The sequence below is a fragment of the Alligator mississippiensis genome, chromosome 6 (assembly GCF_030867095.1).
Source record: "Alligator mississippiensis isolate rAllMis1 chromosome 6, rAllMis1, whole genome shotgun sequence".
In the NCBI taxonomy this organism is placed as follows: Eukaryota; Metazoa; Chordata; order Crocodylia; family Alligatoridae; genus Alligator; species Alligator mississippiensis.
Window position 1 is genome coordinate 81,645,721 of NC_081829.1, and position 21,393 is coordinate 81,667,113.

The following is a 21,393-nucleotide window of genomic DNA, read 5'->3' on the forward strand; positions in this document are numbered from 1 at the left end:
ATCCTGTTGCTGTGATTTAGCTAAGACTCTGAACGTTGCCATAGATACTTTTATCATTAAATTTCTATTTCATACCCAATTCTTTGTAGGCCTTGTAAAGGGCTGCATACTGTCTTTGGTGCATGGTATAAAACATAGCAAAAATAGGCAAACTAGGGCCTAAAACCAGAGATGTGGGAGGACATGAGGGTGAATCGCTTGCATACTAGTGTTAAACACTATGGAGGATCCTCTGATACCATTCCATGTAAGAGCAACTTGGCAACTGTAGTAGTTGGGGGCACAAAAAAGTGACAGTAGAAAGGTGTTCTCATAAGAATTTAAGAACTGCCATTTACTGGCTCACAATAAGGGAGAGAGAACAGAGTATGGATCAGGGTTTTTCCCCTGTTCCTCTCCCACTTGCAGTCTCCAGCATTTAAAATCTAGGAAGTTCTGATTCAGAGACTATGCCATTAACTCCAATGCTCTCTATAGCAAGGTATCCTAGTCTGAAATTTGTCTGTACATTATTTCCATTTGCACTTTTCTCTATGACTGTAAATATCTCAGCCATAGTCACTGTACACAATGAACTAAAAGGCACATACGTTAGGATCTACCCACTGGTCCTGTCCTTCTGCAAAGACGGACATGTTATTTATATTTGGCACCAGTATATCTGAGCCCTGTGCTTCCAGCTTCCTCAATTTCCAGGTCAGCCTAGGAAGCAAACTTTAAGACTCACCAGCCAGCTGGCCTCTAAAATTAGCCACCAACCATAACCTGGGAAGCAAGCTCTCAAGAGATAGGGAGACCAGGGTGTCGCTTCCATTCTTTGTTCCAGATCCAGGATCCTGGCAATCCTAGTACAGGCATGCAGCTCCATGGTAGCCCTACCACAAAGACTACGCCAAAAGTCAGTGAGCCCTTGGTTTCCAGACTCTGAGGTCAGCATACGTTTTATCATCCTAGCAGTTGGTGGTTGAAAGTGGTTGCTGCCGAACTGACAGCTGCTCTGATTGCAATTATAAGTATAGTTGGCGGCCCTGTTTACTAAACAAAGAAACCAATTTTGTGCTAGTCTTTTAAGTTTTTATTTATATATGTTTTGCTTTTCCAAAGCAACAAGTCGAGGCTCAAAATGGCACAACTATGGTGATGTATATCCTATATCAACTATACTGGAAATTATTGGATAATCTGATTGCTTCCCAGGTTGCTTCCCAGGTTATGGTTGGTGGCTAATGTTAGAGGCCAGCTGGCTGGTGAGTCTGAAAGTTTGCTTGCTAGGCTTACCTGGAAATTGGGGAAGCTGGAAGCACTGGGCTCAGATATACTGGTGCCAAATATAAATAACATGTCCATCTTTGCAGAAGGACAGGACCAGTGGGTGGATCCTAACTTACGTGCTTTTTAGTTCGTTGTATACAGTGACTAAAGCTGAGAAATTGAGAGTCATGGAGAAAAGTGCAAATGGAAATAATTTAAATTATTCATTAATATACACTAATGATTAGTTATTAAGCCATATTTTTGTGCTTCCAACAATTTGACCATTTTACATTAAATTTACAGAATTTTAAAACGTTACAAATTTTACATTAAATTTTACAGAAAATCATGGTCATGCATTGCATTGAATGGTTTAATTTAGCTTCCTCCTTTTCCTAACATCTATAAATGTATTTGGCTGGCTCTAGGATATTGCCTTTTCCTTTGTACACAGTTATTTTTCACATTCAGGTGTTAGTAACTCCCATTAAAAAATTATTCAAGTTTATCAATTTGACATTCCTTTCAGTTCCTGCCACGTGTCTCGGTTGCTGACCTCTTTCTTTCATTGCCTTCAGAACCTACAGTAAAACTGTAAAATCCATGTCAGAAACTTCTCTTTTACAACCCCCTCCAACACAGAGTGTTATCCTACCCTGGAGTATTGTGTTTGCTCCTTTGAAGGGAATGGGAGTTTTGCCACTAAATTAATTTTTACCAGGAGTTCATGCCCAGATTTCTCACAAGAAATTAAATAGTTCCTGGTGTATCCAACATATCTGTCAATCTAAAATGTCTGTCAGTCAAACCACTTGTTATCTTTTGCCTCATATGACTCATTTTAAGTTTCAGAATGGTTATTTTAAATGGAAAAAAAAATAGCTTTTTTCCTTATCTTCCTGAAAGACATGTTTTGCTGTGCTGGTTGCAGGAAAGGGGACAGAATTCTTCATTATAGATAATAACAACTTTGTACAGGACCATATAAATTAATACAGACCACTCTGTAGTATTAGTTTTCATGAAGAATACACACAGAGATGGTTGTACACATCTCTATTAATAATCATGCTTAGTACATCTAGATGCTTTATATCAAAAGGATTTACAAGATTAACTAATGCATTCTTACAGCAAAGAAAAGCACTAATATTTCCTTCCTAACAGAGAAAGCATGTCTTCTTCATGCTCTGCTCCACCTGTAATGAATTATTACATCATAATTCACATCCTGTCAGATGTCCTATTGTCTAATTGAAATTTAAGGTTTGGGGTTTTATTCATGGGTTTTAGTTTCTTATCACTTAACTGTTGTCTAACCTAATCAAAGAGATAAATAAAGTTGAAAGTTCAGAGATTAATAAATTAAAGGGATGTTAGCTAGTTGGGTTTGTGAACTACCCATAGTGTCACAAATTATGTACTACTGGAGCATTTTTATGGAAGTATCTTGTCAACATTGTGATCCTATTTCTGTTTATGCTATAGGTTGACAACCTCACAGTAAAGTACAAACAAACACTCATAGCATACGTGTAATTTTCTAAATAGCATAATGCAACCATACCATATACCACAGTATCTAAACTCCCCTGTTCTGGAAAATACTATGACTGTAAACACTGGGCTTGGGTTACTGGGTCGATTGAAATGAAAAGAAATATGTAAATGTATTTGGATCATATACTTCCTTAATACCATACTTTCTGATATCCAATTTAGGTTTTGGTTTAGGCTTGCATATATTTAAGCTCAAAGGCTTATTTCTCTTTAAACAAAATAAATTCAAAGGAAAACTTTACAGCTTTATGCCAAGGGAGCAGGTGGGACACTAGTTCTGTGATGTTGCTCTTGTTGTTGTTATTACAATTATTATTAATAAGAACTCTTTTTTAAAGTGTTCCTGTGGTCACTGCACTTGAAGTTTTGGTACTTTTGTGCTCCCTTTTGAAGGAAAACTTTAAAAATATGTAGTCTTTGAAACATGTAAATGGCATTGGCCGGTTGCCAAAAATGACTTTCCTTGGATGAGGATCATCTGGGCCTGCTGATTTAAACACGTCCAGCCCCTCTAAATGCCCTTTCAGTGCTAACTGTTGGTGGATTGGAGTCCCTTTTGTGCCTGTCTATAGTCCCTTTGGGAGATATGTCTTTATCCATATTTAGGAATATAGATGCAAAGAACTTGTTTAGGAGCTCAGCTTTGTCCCTCCTTTGAGCTCAGCTTTGTACCCCTTTCCAAGTATGTATCATACGTACTCAGAAAGTTTACCACTGGCCTTATGCAGCGATGAATACAGGATCTATAATACAAAGCCATTCATAAGGTTTGGAGTCCATATTCAACCATTCAGCTCCAAGAACCGCTCTAATTAAAGCGCTTGCAGCTTCATGTGTATTCAGCATCCCATGCTTGAAAATGGCAGTGGGGGTGCTTTAATTAAAGCTCAGTCAATGAGCTTTAGTTAAAGCACCCCCACCGCCATTTTGAAGCACAGGCATGCTGAATACATATAATGCAGAGGTTGCTGGAGCATGCTAATTAGCACACTCCAGGAGATTCGATTAATCAGGTCTGCTCCAATGTGTGCTAATTAGCAGGTGTTGGAGCAGATGTCCAGCAGGTGTGTAGGTGCCCCTAGTGTCTAATTTCTCAGACTTTCTTTTTCAATAGTAGTTGGATGTTTTGTAATGCAGACACGTAATTATCTTCACTCAGAGGTTGGTTCAGATATCATTAAATGTCAAGCTGGCAAGGTACACTTAGAAAATTACATGAAAGAAAGATACACTTTGAAAAAAGCACAACGTTTCTCAGGCTATTGGAAAACAGATTTTTTTCAAATGCTACACTTAACTTTGCTCCTGTGCACTAAATTCTCTCACATATTTCTGTTCCATTTTCTTTTCTCTTTTAATCTATTCATGCAGTTTTATTTGCTACCATGGTCTGATAAAATTAAGATACCTCTTTTGATTGTAGGAAATTGAAAAAGCCTACCAAATCATCAGGCAAGAGGGCTCTAATTTAAATCCTGATCTTGGAGAATTGGTCCCAGTTACTTTATATCCTAGACAAAAAGAAGTAATTTTCAAAGAAAACGAAGATGAAGAAAAATGTTGCAAAAATTACAAAAGAAAAGTGCTACTAACCACAAGTTTTGGAGAATCTTTGGTTTGGATCAGGACTGCAACTTTTGTCATCGATGTTGGTGTGGAGAGAAGAAAGGTTTGTGAAAAAATGAAATTAGTAGATAGTCTGGCAACTACTTGATCAGTCCAGAAATTTAGAAGAAAGTGACTGATCTTCCATGACCCCATGCAGAAGTCACTGCTAAATCTGGGTCTCCCCCACATAGTGGGTATTCATCTTTATGTATACAATATATACAGTATACATCATACAACAGAGCATCGGAATTAGTCAGTACCACAAGATGGTTAATTTTTAAAGTGCCTATTCAGTATTTTGCTGTTGTGTTTTCCTTCCTGGAAGGACTGGTTCAGCAGCAAACTTGGATTTCTGACTCATGTTTCCAGAATGGATGTGGTGATGGTACTGAGGAGTATTAGAGTGAAGTGGGTGGATGGTAACTTGCTACATAATATACGAAGTTGTAGTATTGGAAGTCTCGTGACTGGCTGCTCATCTGTTTGGGTAGCTGGAAGAAGCAGGCTACAATCATGGACTTTGGAAAGAGGATCAGAACAGGAGGAAATGGAAAGTAATTAAGTAATTAAATAACAAATAAGATGGGGTTGCCCAAAAAGAAATGGACATGTCCACTGGTGAATTCGGGGGGGGGGAGGGGAGAATGCAGTGGTGCAGTTGCACTACCTATCCTTTGAGTCCTAGACCATGCACAGTTTAAAACCAACTGCCTGGCAGTGGCAGCAACTTTTCTATTCAAGTGGTGAGGGAATCAATTGATTTAATGGATCATTATAATCTATCTGATTCTTTCTAAACTCTTCACTCCACAGGTATTAATGATGCCCTCTCCTTTTTAATGGGCTTCATATTTTGTTAATCAAGGCAGCCTTACTTCTGCAATTCTGATGTTTGTTAGGTGCTCCTGGTAGGCTAGCTCTTATCTCACAGCTCTGCAGACTGGTTTTAACTCTAGCTAAAACAATAACTCAGGTGTAGAAATGTTAACTCAGGTGTGGAAATGTAAATTCAGGTGAATATTAACTCAGGTGTGGAAATGTAAATTCAGGTGAATATTAACTCAGGTGTGGAAATAACTTTCAGTAGGTACATATACACATAAATTTAGTAAAATTAACATGATGCAATAAACTCTGGGCAGCTGCTCCTGGGTGCAGCATCTACATGTGCATCTGGGACAGCAGCAGTTTGATCTGAAGAAGAGTAGGCCAGAGCTGGCAGCAGGCTTGCGGGGTCAGTCCCAGGTTCTGGGTGGTGGTGTCAGGTGGTGGAGGGCCTGGCTGGAGCACAAGAGTGCTAAAGTAAAGAGCTGTGCAGCAGGCAGCCCCCACATTTTAGCACCCACATGCCCCAGCCAGCCCCTATCACCAAGCGTTTTATCACACTTATTTACTCTGCTGTAAGATAGTACTATCCCTGACCATGAATGCTGCATGGAATAATATAGCCCTAGACTCCTGGCATATTAGTATATCCTCTAGTTTCTTTTTAACTGGACAAAAATGTGTTGTATTATATCTGATATCACACCATCTACATCTTCCTTTTCAAAATCCTAGATCCACCCATGAACATTTCATGGTAGCTATGCAACATCAGCCTCTTTCTTTGATAAAACTGAGAGGGACCAGTTGTTAGCAAAACAAGGGGTTGATAATGCTCATGTACCACTTTTTCTGTGTACACTTTATGCACCAGACTGATTACTTTCAGTGAAACAAACGCCCAATTTTTTGACAAAACAACACATTATTATCTTACAATTTTGTAACTCCAGCACTGAAAGAAGCAGAAAAATAGTCCACTGCTCTTACAGTGCTTTTCCATAGGTGGAATGAGGCTACATTCTTTGCTTTAGAAAGGTGCATTGCCTTCAGGAAATGACTTGGAGACCTTTATCAAAACTACATATAATTTGACTGTGCCTTGTCAATTTATCAAAGAAAGGTGGTTCTTACTTCATGACAGGTGAAACAACAGATTGTATGCAAAGGGAACTAAGCATTTTATGAAAGCCAAACATTTAATGAAATTACCAAATAAATTACCAAATAAAAAAGCTTTGCAGAACCACTGGTATTTGCACAGTCTTCATTTTTCTGATGCTTAATTTCTTTCTTTCCATTTAAAGGTTCATAATCCTAGAATCAGAGCAGACTCTATAATAATGCAGCCCATCAGTAAAAGCCAAGCAGAGATGCGCAAGCAAATTCTGGGCACGTCTTCATCAGGTAGGCTTATTGGCACAAAATGAAATGATGAAATGCATATATGCAATCAAAAAGTGTGATCATTTTCTGAACTCTCTTCAGGAAAGTTATTCTGCTTGTACCCTGAAGAATTTACATACAAGGAAATGAAACCACACCCGCAAGCCAAAATACAGGAATCCAATCTAACTAGCATGGTTCTTTTTCTGAAGAGGATGGCTATAGCAGGCTTGGGCCATTGTGACTTCATAAATAGGCCAGGTATTGCTCAATATTGCAATTTTCCATCTGTCTTATTACATTTGCTGTTATGTTTTCTTTTAAGATTAATTTTATTTTTCACCGTTATTCACTCTGCTGGTTTTAACAAATATGGGTTCCCCATCTCTTCTATTGAATTTTGTGGAGCAATTTACCTTTGATAATGAAAACTTTGCTGAGTGTAATAGTTTCATTTATAAAAATGGTTGCAAGTAGTGGATTGCTTGCTCTGAGAAGGAAAGGAAAAAATCCAAGGGAAAGAAAATGAATTGTATAGCCAAAATCAGTATTCAAAACACATCCTCAAATTTAGGTTCATTTTTTTTTGTGCCACAGAAGTGATTAGAGGCCCTGACAAAAACTAAAGTTCTCTGTATAAGGTGTATATGCATTGTGCATATGTATAGCAAGAGATGTTTCTTCACTCAGGGAGAGGACAATGTAAAACAGAAAGTAGACAGAAGCTTATCAGTAGGTAAGCTTGTGAGCGGACAGGTTTGTCCTCACTTCTTACATTTTAGAGGACAGTTACCTTAACATTGATGTAAATCTTTATATAAGAAAAATATGATACTAAAACCAAAAAATGACTTTTAACCTTAAAGAGGGACTTCAAACCACACTTCCAATACTGAATATAATGCTTCCAATTCTGTTCTGTTCTTCCCTTCAGTTTTTCCCACCTTACATAATATATGGGCTCTACTATTTTAAGGGGATTATTAAAAATGATCATGTTATCTACAGAAAAACACTAGAAGAACCTACTCCTGATAACCTTTTAACATGTTTAGTCAATTTGCCTCTACTGATAAATCTTTCTTCACTACTGGCTAGGGTAATAGAGAAAGGATTTTTTTCCTTTAGTTTTACATGAAAACAAACTAGCTGTAGAAAGAAGCACGGGATAACAGTGTGGAGTGTTAGCTGTATTGCATTTGTCCTTTCATAGTTAATACAGTTTAGATAGATAGCAGAATAGCACCATTGCCCTCATCATATGAAAGGACCTCTTTTTGATAGCCCTTTCCTTGTACCAGCTCAGTTGTGCTATAGACAAATGAACAATGAAATTGCAAGTTTTAATACCAACGTTCACTACCCTGATGTACCAAAGATATCCCTACATGTTTTAATTCTCACTAGAACTAGAGCAAGAAGAGCGTTTTTGGATGTGAACCCAGACAAGGTTTGGGTTAGAATATGAAATTTAGGCTGTGAGACACTGCAATTCCATCAATTGTTCTTAGGGATGCTCAGCAAACAGTGAAAATATTACCACTTCACAACTGTAATCTAATTTCTTGAAAGAAATTCTCCTGATGTGAGATGATCAGTCTCTTTACTCTGTAAATTTACTCTATGTTATCCTTTTTTTTTTAATCAGAGTCTTTTATATAAATCTTCTGAGCTGTGCTCTAAGGAAGGTAGCCATTCCCTTGATTAATCTGTTGCTGGATGTTTATCTTTATTGGTTATACTAGAGATTTTATTTAACCTCCTTTTCTGTCTTGTAGTTGGAGGCTAAATACAGTTTCCTTGTATATACAACAGATTTTGTAATACTTACTTCTCTCAATGCTGGACTCCTATGTACTCCTAACTCTGATCCAAAACCAATTTAAATTGGTAGGAGTCTTTCAGTTGACTTCAACAGATTTTGGATCTAGTCCTCTGTTACTAGGTACTTCCTTGCTAATTTCCCAGCATAAGAGAGGAAGGCTTTTGTCCTTACCATAAATGTATGTATTCATAACAGTAATCAATTAGACTTACATATTTTTTTCACAATGCTGAATCCATAGGATAGAGGTAAATTCCTCAGTGCTGCAATAAGGAGCACAAAGAGTTTGTCTCCCCCAGGAAGTGATAGTAGACTAGGGCTGTCCAATTTATATGCAGGTAGAGGCTGCATGCCATATGGGCCACACTAGTGCAAGCCACAGAACCCTAAACCATACCACACCTGTACCATGCATGTGGGCAGCCTCCTTGTGCCACTGCTGCACCATGCTGTAGGCTCCTCCAGTCCTGGGGTAGGAGGAGCAGGAAGTGAAAGTTGATGGGAGTGGAGCCTAGAGACCCCAGTTACAGCAGCCCCTGGAGAGATAAGCAGGGTAGTGGCTAGGTAGGAGCCTGGGAGCCATTCATTAATCCCTTGCAGGTTGCATGTGGCTCCAGGGATGTTAGTTAGACATTCCTATGGTAGATTAAAACCTCACACAGTTTGAATACCAACACATGCCACTTTGGCAAGAAGATAGAAGTGTCCAACCAGACACTTGGAGCAGGCTGGCACTTCAGTAGCAGCATGAAAGAGAAGGGCCAGTTTGGTTAGTAGCTAAGGTGATATAGATGAGAAGCATGAAGCTCATGGCCACTGTGGTAACTCTTCTGACATTCAATCCAAGGGAGCTTTATCTTAAGAGAAAGTCATGTGAAATACATCTGGAAGTTAAAAAAGAATTTTACTAAAAGAAAAAAATTCTAAAATATAAAGAGTGTTTACTGAACACGAAAGAAGTTGTTCTTGCACTACAGGTGGGATGAATAGAGTAATATTGGAGAAATGGCTTGGTACTGCTAGACATAATATAAAAGAGACATTATAGAATGGAAATGATACTAAAGATTAACAAAATGCTAGAGGCATTTTTAGTTAGGCCAAGTTTCTCACAAGTTCTATAAAGAGGGAATATTGCTTATGTCTACAATACTCTGAAAGCTTTAGATGCTTTGGCTCGCTTTGAGCAGGTATCAAATCCAAGGCTGCAACTGCCTGCTCAACAAGTGACATACTTGAAACACTTGAGGTCAAACAAGTGTAAACTCCAGTGATAGAAAAGCTTTAGGGACTGGGAGAAGCAGGGTAAAACATTGAGGTTGTATAATAAAACTGGCATAACAGAGATGAAAAAGGTTGTACATTTCTAACCTTCCCTTGTCCTAATATCCTATGATGCTTAACTTTTGTTGATGTGTTGCTGTTTAGTTCATTGAGCACAGGATTTCCCAAATATTTCATAGCATTGACTATGAGTCATTGACTATGAGTTAATGTACGTTTTCCTGGATATTTCCGATCACAATTTTGCAGCCAATCTCCCTATGGCAAGTCTCCATAGACCATCAGTAAGCTATGAAACTATTGGGCTATGCTCAGCTTGAAAGTTTATGGCTTAAAATTCTCTTTGGTCAAAGAACTAGAACAACTATTTCAAACACATTTTTGTTTGTGCCATCTACCACAGTAGAACATTTTCACGGAGCCTGCTTAGATAGCTGCAAGAACTGCATCAGCCTGAAACTTCACGTTAAGTGTAGATACCATTCACCTAGAGACCAAGTTTCAGTTTCTTACTCCCTGTGAACATCATAAAGATGACTTCAGAATCTTCCAGCTCCCCATGAAACTCTATGGGAGTTGGAGATGCACAGCATCTTGCCAGACTGGGCTCTTTGCTAGAAAATATATAGGTATTATATTCAGAGTAATACATGGTACAGTGTGTGCTCAATGTCTGTTGAGGTGTGTAAATTGACAAAGCAGCTTTCTGGGGGCATGGGAGGTGGCAGGGGATTGTAGGGGGAAAAGACATGGGGGTACTCTTACAAATTAAGGCCATTAAGTGATCAAAATTAAAAACTCACAAATGAGCATACTGCTACCCAAAATAGAATTCGGTTGCTCCATAACTGCCCTGAGCGTTCTGTGTTAGAGCCTGAATATGCCCATAAACTCTGCCAAGCTTTTTGGGTTTAATTCTTCTTTGAATGGGGATGGTGGAAGGTGGGGGGAGAAAAAAAAATGGTATCTCCAAAATATTATTCTCTTGCAACAACATAATGAGATGCTGCAGAGTAAATTGTGTAGCTCTGTGATCTTCCCTCTCTTCACACAAGAAATTACATTTTTAAAATGTCAGTGTTGCTAACTATCACCAGCTGGAAGCTGAGTTGACACCTCGCAGAAATGAGCAGAGCAATTCACACCTCTCACAGCTATTGTTCCAGGCTTTCTGTAGAGTCATCTCTGTATCACCTATGCTCAGTTCACAGTTTTGAGATTTTCTTCGTAACCTGAACTGCTAGAGACTATTTTTTTTTTATTTTAAAGCTGAATACATGGAGCAAATAGTTTTAGGGATTTATCATTACAGTATATGGACATGCACTGGCTTTTTTCGAGCCGTGGAAGGTAGATAAGAAAGTCTGCCCTCCACTGAAGTATCTTATAAGCAAGCAAGATCTACAATATAGCAGGGAAGTGTTTCAGTCCATGAGAAACAATTGGCCAGATATTACTTAGACAAAGAAAGGAATATAATTAGAACAGTAACATTTTATTTCTTTTCACCAACAATACACACAAGTTTTTTGCTGTGCTTTGGGGAAAAATAAAAGTGTGGATTAACTGACTCATTACTACATTACAGAAGCAACAAACATGTCAGGCTTACAGCTGCTGCATTTAATTCATGTGATAATTGAAATGAGCAAATGCAGCAAACTTGTTACCCTTTTTAGAATTCATTAGCTTTATGAAAATGGATTTGGCATTATAGTTCTGAAGCGCTTTATTTGAATTCTTTAGCTTTCCTAATACTGATATCTTTTCCTTTTTATCTGTTAATCAGCTGGATCTTTAAAGCATTATATAGTAGAACAAAAAAACCCTGTGTTCCCATAGATTACAGAAGCGGATTTGTTCTTTTTTTAAATAATTGAAACATCCTTATTTGACCACAGCTAAAGGTTTTTAAATTTTAACGTTATACTCATTTTACATAAAACAATGGAAGAGGACCAGCAGTTTGTGGATTTTAGTCATACGGGGCTTGCACAACCAATTTTCACATTACAGCTGAGCACGGATGGGCAGGATTTCTGTAGTATAAAAGAGTTATACTCTCCTAACTTCCTATACATTAAGAATATATTTCTAGAATTTAATATTAACACAGGCTGTACAAATGTACCTAATTTCAAATGACTTGAGACAGATCAAACTCATTGCACTTAGAAAACAAATTGTAACAAAGATAGAATGACATACAATACAAAATAAAGTACTGCACCAGATTTACCTAACAGGGGCCACTCCTTAAAGATCAGATAACAGATCTGCCACAATGGGTTAAATTTATTAGCCACCTGTATATATTTTTTATTTGTGAATCAAATTGTAGCATGAAATCAGACTGAACAGATGGTGTGTATAGATTCTGCCATGCATCCATAGCTTAAACTAGGGCCAAATACCATGTAACATGGCCCCTCCCACAAGCCCCACTGCGTTCACAGTGTCCTGAGTCCACCTGGACAGAGGCTACTTCAGCCCCACAGATCATGCCACCCTATGCTACTACCCCCCATGTATGGGGGTGGGAAGCACAAGCAAGAGGAGGGATGGGGAACTCAGACTCCAGTGGCTGAAGTTGAGCAATGGGGGAGTTAAGGGGGAAGGACCTGGAAAGGGAGCCCAGGCGCCACAGGTTAACCCCTCAGGGGCCACATGCAGCCCATGGACTACTAGTTGGACAACCTCAGCTGCTGTCCTCTGGCAATTCCCCTTCTGGCTAAATGGCCCCTTGGGAGCCATTATAGTTTCATAGTTTGTAGGGCCAGAAGGGACCTCGACAGATCATCAAGTCCGACCTCCTGCCATGGCAGGAAAGAGCACTGGGGTCACATGATCCCAGCAAGGTGTTCATCTAGCCTCTTCTTAAAGACCCCCAGGGTAGGAGCCAACACCACTTCTCTTGGAAGTTGGTTCCAGATCCTAGCCGCCCTGACTGTGAAGTAGCGCCTCCTGATGTCTAGTCTGAATCTACCCTCTGCCAGCTTGTGACCCTTATTTCTAGTCACTCCTGGTAGTGCTCGGGGGAACAGGGACTCCCCCAATGCCTGCTGGTCCCCTCTGACTAGTTTGTAAACAACCACTAGATTTCCCCCTCAGCCTTCTCTTGTGGAGGCTGAACAGGTTCAGGTCCCTTAGCCTCTCCTTGTAGGGCCTGCCCTGCTGCCCCCTGATCATGCGGGTGGCCCTCCTCTGGACCCTCTCCATGTTGTCCACATCCCTCCTGAAGTGCAGCACCCAGAACTGGATGCAGTACTCCAACTATGGCCTGACCAGTGCCGCATAGAGGGGGAGGATCACCTCCTTGGACCTGCTTGAGATGCATCTGTGGATGCATGACAAGGTATGGTTGGCCTTCCTGACCGCGTCCCCACACTGTCGGCCCATGTTCATTTTGGCATCAATAATGACTCCATTACTTACCCAGGATTGAGGCAAGACTAACTGGCCTATAGTTTCCTGGGTCCTCCTTCCTCCCTTTTTTGAAAATGGGAACCACATTGGCCCTTTTCCAGTCCTCTGGCACCACACCAGAGCACCACGAGTGCTCGTAAAGCCATGCCAGGGGTCCTGCAGTGACCTCTGCTAATTCCCTGAGCACTCTGGGGTGGAGATCGTCAGGACCAGCTGATTTAAATATGTCCAGTCCCTCCAGAAGTTCCCTGACTAGATCCTCACTGACCCTAGGCCTGGGTGCAGCTCCCCCGGGGCCTGAGGGGTTCCTGGCGGGACGGGCTGATCTGGTCCCTGTTGAGGAAAATGGAGGCAAAGAAATCGTTAAATAGGTTAGCCTTGTTGTATGGTGCAACAACCAGATTTCCTAGTGTGTCTTGCAGAGACCCCATGTTACTGGGTACCTTCTTTTTGCCCCCTATGTATTTAAAAAAGGACTTCTTCTTGTCCTTAATCCGGGTAGCTAGTCCCAGTTCCATCTCTGCCTTTGCCTTCCTGACTGCCCCCCTGCAGCCCCAAGCAACCACGGTATAGTCCTCCCTGGTGATGGCCCCTCCCTTCCATTGGGTGTACGCCTCCCTTTTAGCTAGGAGATGTTCCCGTATCAGCCAGCTGACCTGGTTTAGGGCCTATCTTCTGGTCAATTCTCATCCTTCCTATAGAATTTGGCTAGAGCTCCTAATTGTTAATTATGTCAGAGCATGACAAACCCCTTTTAAAAAACAAACCAGTGTCAGGAAGGAGTATCCTAGGCTGACTTGAAAAATGGGACAGGCACCAATTCCACAGGCAGTGCTCGACTCCTGCCTGCCTGCAGAACTGGCACCTGTTGCAGGCACGTGCAGGGAGCGGATCATGACTCTGCCCCAGCCCCATGCTGTCACCACTCTGGGATCCTGGCCCTGACCTTGCCCACCAGTCCCATTCCTGAATGCCACTCCCCACCTGCCCATGGCCCCATCCCATCCACCCAGCCGAACGTGCCCTGGTTGAGGGGGCCCCAAGCCGATTTCCATGGAGACCCCGTCTGCCCACTCACTCAGTTCAGCACCTCTGGGGCTGGCAATGGCAGCAGAGACACTAGCAGCAGCAGCAGCCACCAGAAGTGAAAGCAGAATGACCCGCCTCCTCAGTGGGTGCCAAGAAGCCAAGTCTGGCCACCTTGCTGCTGGGCCCCATGGATTACAGTTCCTGATGTGCTCAAGAGCCACGTGTGGGGAAAGAGCAGGCTGCACTCCATGCCCAGTGGCACCTCCATGCTTGGGGGCTGTGGGACTGGCTGGATGTGTGCCATGGCCTGGGCTATCTCCTACACCTGGGCCAGGTGGGGCCAAGGGATCCACTGTGGGCCAGACAGAATTGTTTGGTGGGCTGGATCCAGCCAGCAGGCCATATTTTGTCCATCCCTGGCTTAGCGTCTCCATGAAATCTTCAGATAAAAGGGCCAAGTGCTAAATATGATATTAGATTATATATATGAATTCCAACATCCATCTATTCTTTTTACACAGTTAATTTTCCCAAAACAACTGTTTATGCAAAAGATTTCCTTTTAACAAAATAAGTACATGAAGGAAAAATAGACTACACAGAATAGGATCTTCAGATATTAGTCTGCATTTGAAGTCACAAATGGAGCCAGTAAATAGCCACTATAAAAGTGGCAAGTGCTCATGTGAGAATTCTTTATGGTTTTTTCTGCTTTAATAAATATTGAATTGCTGATGGGTTTGAGTAGGCAAGGTACATAGCAATGGAAGAAGATATCTGATTCAGGAGCACCTTCAGTTTCAAATTTCCACAAAGCTAATAGCAAGAGAAAATACTTAAAAATAGGGAATATAACTTGAAAGTTTTCTTTTTAATGCTGCTTTTGTGGAAACAGTAGTTGAGTCACAAAGCACTGCCATTTGCCTTGAGGGCAGCAAAGAGTTAGATTTGGCGAGCTGCCCTGAAAATAACACTTTGCTTAAAGACCTTCTTTATAAAACAATGCAGGTCCCTATTCCTTTAAAGAGAGCCGTTCAGATTTAAATATGTACACCATTTTTGTTTGTGTTATTTATGAGGGGTTATTTAAACAGGAACAATACCATAAAGAATTCTCAACTGAATCTTTGCCATTTTTACAATGGCTTTTTTATTGTCTGCATTTGTGGCTGAAAATGCAGGCTAATATCTGAAAATCCTATTCCATTTTTTATTTTATTACTGTTACTTTACCTGTATAATCTGCATTTATTAACTTGTCCTTTGTAATATGATATAACCCCAAGTACTTCTTTATTTTTTGGTAATACTGCTTGCAAAATCATGAAGTCATTTTGATTCTAAACCTCAGGGCAACTAACTCTGAGGGATAAAAATGCAAAGCACAGACACTATATCCAGGGACTGGAACTGGCTGCCAAACCTGATACTTATAAGGATGTTAGCTATATATTTTGTTATTTATTACAAACTCCTATGTTGATTTACTGAAATTAGTATTCTATGATTCCTGATAATTATGTTAAGTCTGAATGGCCATATCCCTCCCCACCTTTTTAATTTTTTATCCCTATTTTCTGTCATTGATTCTTGTTCTCTCTTCCATCATCAGCTGTTACTTTTCATTTCATGGTTCAGTGGTAAAACTCTTGAACTCTCTCTTTTTTTTTTTTAACTTTTAAATGTCCAACCTAATTTCATCTCAGTTGCTTTGACTTTCTCAAGGTCTCATCTTTTTATTGTGTTAAACCTTGTATGCCTGCTAATAAATGTCCTCTCCTTCATGTTATACAGGCAGGCATTTGGGCTGCTTGCAGACATTAAAAAGAAACCCAAAACAAAATGGTGCTGTACTTTAAACTTGGTGCACTCCCATGCTGGGCCCAGCACATTAGCATGCTGGGCCCAGCATGTTAGTTGGACCCAGCTTGCCCAACATCTGTATAGATTGGGCACTTTAGTGGGGCTTTTTTGGAGCTTTTATCTAAGAGCTGGTTGTCTCAGGTTTAGATAAAAACACCAAAAAGCTTCACTAAAGTGCCCAGTCTATGCAGATTCTGTGGAACCCGGTCAAAGTAACACGCTGCTGCTTCCAGTAGATTTTGGGTTTTGGGGGGGTTTTTTGTCTGCAAGCGGCCATGAATTCTAAGCCTAATACAAAATAGGTCCAAATGCTAGTTTTGCCTAATGTGTTGCATAGCATCTCAGGAGAATAAAATTATTCATTTGTAAAAAAAAACCCAACAACAAAAAACCCTCTTAATGTTTTAAATTAAATTAAATTAAATTAATAAGGGTACAACACTGGCTAGAATTATGTATCACCTAGCATTGGGATATAAGCCTTGTAAAAGTTAATAAAAGGGGAATTTTATAAAAATTTCCCTCTAGGTACTAGTATTATAACTCTCAAAATGATTGATTTAAGAGACCATTTTTTAATTGGTTTCCATTTCCCTTACTGGTTTTTCTTTAATTCCTTGTAGCCAAGTCTTCCATGTACAAAGTCCACTGCGAGCAGTGGATGTACTAAATTAACTACCAGTGTGAAAAAATTAAATCTGTCTTAGGTTTCTTCCTCATGGCTCTGTTACTGCATGAGAAGCAGTGTTGTCTGCAGTGCAGCCCAGAGACTAAATGCAGTTCCTGAGTTCTCTCGCACAAAACTCATAGCCCTCCTTTGCTTTTAAGCCTCAAGGTGAGAAAAAACCTCATTTACTGCAGGTTTTCACTGCTGATGAATCTGGGCAACAAATGATTTCTAGTCATCTATCAGCAAAGATATATGTACTAATACATATTAGTTCCTTCTTGGCCTGTAAGGAGGTGGGCAGTGGGGTCCCGCAGAGTTCGGTCCTCGGACCAATATTATTTAGTATCTTCATCAGCGATTTGGACGAGGGCGTGGAGAGCACCCTCTCCATTAGTTCACTGATGATACCAAGTTATGGGGCAAAGTTAGTATACCGGAGGGCAGGGAGCAGATTCAGGCTGACCTGGACAGGTTGGATCAATGAGCAGAGAGAAATAGGATGCAATTTAATAAAGATAAATGTAAGGTACTCCACCTGGGAAGGAGGAACCCCCAGCACACCTACAGGTTGGGGAGTGTCCTTCTCAGCAGCTCGGAGGCAGAGATGGATCTTGGAGTCATAATTGACTCCAAGTTGAACATGAGCCGGCAGTGTACCAAAGCCATCAACAAGGCCAGTTGCACCTTGTCATGCATTAGCAGGTGCATGACTAATGGAACTAAGGAGGTGATGCTCCCCCTCTATGTGGCACTGGTCAGGCCACAGTTGGAGTACTGTGTCCAGTGCGCCACACTTCAAGAGGGACACGGAGAATCTCGAGAGGGTCCAGAGGAGGGCCACTCGCATGATTAGTGGCCTTCGTGATAGACCCTACAGAGGGAGGTTGAGAGAGCTGAATCTCTTCAGCCTTCACAAGAGACAGCTGAGGGGAGATTTTGTGGCCTCCTATAAACTTATTAGGGGAGGTCAACGGGGAATAGGGGAAGCACTGTTTACTAAGGCGCCCCAGGGAGTGACTAGGAATAACGGGTGTAAACTAGTTGAGAGTGGATTTAGGTTAGATATTAGGAAGAAATTTTTCACAGTAAGTGTGGCCAGGATCTGGAATGGGCTTCTAAGAGAGGTGGTGCTATCACCTAACTTGGAGGTCTTCAAGAGGAGGCTAGATAGTCACCTGGCTGGGGTCATCTGACCTCGGTCCTCTTTCCTGCCAGGGGCAGCGGGTCAGACATGATGATCCATGGTGGTCCCTTCCGACTCTACAATCTATAATACATGCTATATCAATTTATTTCTGATGAAGAGATTTGTGAAAATTTGTATGCAAATTGTGACCAGTTACAAACACCTGGAGAACTGCCAAAACAGTCATTGGTGTCTCAAAGTTTAGACACCATTGATGAAGAAAAAGAGCCAAATCCTGCCATAACAGGAGTCTTGCCATGGACTTCAATGCGAGCAGGATTTAGCTCGATATCCAAAAGATACAAAAAAGAAAAAACAAGTTCCCCGGTTAGAAAAACAAGGATGTTATTGCAATATTAAGATGAACTAGAATCAGCTAACAGTCATAAGAAAATATTGACACTGTCTAGATAGATGTTCAGAGCAGAAAACAGTTGGGGGAAAGATTTTAGAATTGAAGAGTTACCAAATTCCTAGGCTGGATGTTGTTGATCAGATGGTGTCACAGTTCATTTCCCCATTTGCCCCAGTTCAGAATTGGCCTGTCTGTATTCATCACTGGGTTACAGATATACCAGCAGTCTACATACATTTCTCCATTTCAGTTGGGGATGTCCTAGATCTGGTCAGTCTTCTTCTTGTGCTAGACAAAGGCTTCTGTGTTTGGATCCAAACTTTGGATCTCATAGGGTGTCTTTATATGTGCTCCAGGGTGCAGGGGGGGAGGGTGTTTTAATTAGAGTGGCTCTCAGGAGCCGTTCTAATTAAAACACCTGCAGCATCTTATGTATTCAATGTCCTATGCTTCAGAATAGTGGGGGGGCAGCTGCCATCTTGAAACGCGGGGATGCTGAATACATGATGCCAAGGCTGCTGCAGTGTTATAATTAGAACGCTCTAGCAGACTTGATTAATTGAATCTGCTGCAATACATTCCAGTTAGACTGCATCAGAGCAGGTGCTGGGCATGTGTATAGGTACCTATGGGTTCCTCACACCATTGAGCAGGATACAGGCAGTCTCTTCACCTTTAGGATCCCTGCTGAATGTGCATTCTGCCTCATTCCCCTTCTCAGAAGTGGGGCTCTGCAGTTGCCTCAAGGGCAGTCCAAAACCTGACCCAACTGCTAAGGCCCCTGGCAGACATTCAGTTCAAGGTGAGATAGGATTTGATCCACAAACCCAACAATTATGCCTTCTGCCATGCTACACATGTATGGCAGGAGACAACTGTGGGATCAGGGATCAGATCTCAATTGCACCCTATTGCAGGGGGATGATCAAGATCCTGGGCTCCCCCTGCACCGACAAGTAGCAAACTGGGTGTCTGGTGCCCCCAGCTTGGAGCACCAGTCAGTTGATTGGCACTCCGAGCCTTGGGCGTGATTTGGAGTCCTTGACTCTGGTTCGCCTAGCCTTGGGAGTTTACCTATCTACTGATCTCCACTCCCAAAGCTGGGAGCCCCAATCAGTTCATTGGCCTGGCCACATGTTCAATTTAAGGAATGATGGGAACTGGCTAAAGTTATTACACATATTTTGTGTAGTAATTTTGTGGCTTATTCCCTGTTTTATCGTGCCACTAACTGCATGAATGTGGAACTGGGTTACTATTTAAGATTTGATTAACTGGTTAATCTCAGTCTCCCCAAGACCTTCATAATATTGTTTCCCAAAGCTCCACCCTTATTCAGGTTTTCAATTTAACCTTTTGGAGACATTTAACTAATATATCAAGGAACCCAGTAACTTTGCATTCTATCTTCTTAAAACACACACACACACCCCTTTTATTTACTGAGAAAGGAGAGCCTTATATCTCCATGCAAAAGCCTTCCTGCCAGCATCTTCAAGATGCCAAAACCCCACTAGTTTTTTTTTTGTCAGATCTGCCAAAGTCCTCAGTTTTCTTCTCTTCCCATTGGGCCTTCAGGTTAATTTTCTTTATCCTTGAAACAAACTCTTAACTTATTCATATCTGTCAGTAAAAAGGTTCCCTTTGATTCCAAAAGTATGTCCTACAAGCCCTAAGTGAACAAACCCTAAGAGTCCTATGAGCCCTAAGTCCAAGTTCCAAGAACAGTTACAGCATCTTGTTTCCTTCCTCCTCCTCTGTTGCTGGGAACTCCCACAGCTCAATCCATGAAGACAAGCTGGGGAGAACCACCATTTTTTCTCAGCTTGTTCCATCTTTTTAGTATATTAATTTGATTGCCAAGGCAAAGTCATTTTATGTTATAGACATCTTTGATTTTTCCTCTAGCTGCTGTCAGACTGCAGTCATGATGCACAACATGCTTCCTGTCAGCAAGCAGCTGATTTAAGCTATGCTGAAAGTTAGAGTTATGTATAACGTTCATAAAAATCAATGAGAAATGCATACATTTGGCATAGATTTCCCAAACAGTCATGAACACGAAGATAACTTTAGCTGTGGAAATCATTCTGCTAGCTGAAAAGCCATAGAAGACACTCTAAAAGCGGAACGTGGCAGTTCTACTGTATGCAGGGGAAGATAGCTCAAATCAAATATATAAAAAACCCTTTTGCTCCTACTTTGTCATGCCACCCTTCATTTCATTCTTATTGGGCTTTTTGGTTGATTTTAATCTGTCTTCAAGTCATGTTTTCTTAACACGTAACTATCTGTAAGTGCTGAAAATCTGAAATTATGGCCCTATTTTTTGTGGAAAAGGTGTAGCTGAAAGGTCACCAAACATCTTTCTGTTTCAGTTTTTGAGAAATGTAAGGAAACGTACTCACCAGCATCTCATCTGGCTAGAGTAACCCTCTTCTCTCATCCTGTTGACAATAGCGACTCTTCTGGCAGCAGCTACAGGAAGGAGAGAGACAAATAATGGTAAAAGGCTGCGTATTTAATTTGACCACCATCCACACATTTGTGTAATGCAGAGTCATACAGAAACAATCAAAGAGTGAGATGGATATAAGAGGGCATCTGCCAGACTCCTTTGCATTTAAAGCCACCTCTATTTCCTCCATTTCATCTGTAATTTTCAGAACAGATATTGCAAAAAAATCCTCATCCAGAAGGTAGCCTTTGCTGTGTGGCATTTGTAAGTGCTTTATACTGGATATTTGCCTCTGGAGTTGTGGTCTACTCTGCAGTGATTAAAGGTGTTATGAAAAAAGGCCAATTTGTGCCTCTGCAGATCTTGAGGGTATTTATTCTTGTCCATCCGTATTCATGAAACAGGCTTGTGGATGAGTATACTTTTAGTGGTTGGGATGGTATCTTATTGCTAGTAAATCACATTATTAAAAAGAGCCATTGATGAAGACCTTAGAAGTTAACTGCCCTTTTTTCAGCTGGGTAAGCATACCAGCAGTCTTCAAAAGAAAGACAGTTTGCAGGGATCATTTCTGCCTGAAAATGTGTACAATGTTAAATACATACAAAACCATAGCCCTGCCACTGAATGCTTATTGCAGGAACTCCACTTAATGCCTTAC

General features: G+C 40.9%; 1 protein-coding gene across 1 annotated transcript in view; it reads left to right on the forward strand.

The window, feature by feature from the left end:
- The window catches only part of DHX32 (DEAH-box helicase 32 (putative)), a 37,839-nt gene that overhangs the window by 7,376 nt on the left and 9,070 nt on the right, over window positions 1-21,393 (forward strand). Inside the window, exons 4-6 of the mRNA XM_014611366.3 lie at window positions 4,238-4,483; window positions 6,558-6,657; window positions 6,739-6,897. Coding sequence (XP_014466852.1) covers window positions 4,238-4,483; window positions 6,558-6,657; window positions 6,739-6,897 — 505 coding nt within the window. The remainder of the gene's footprint in view (window positions 1-4,237; window positions 4,484-6,557; window positions 6,658-6,738; window positions 6,898-21,393) is intronic.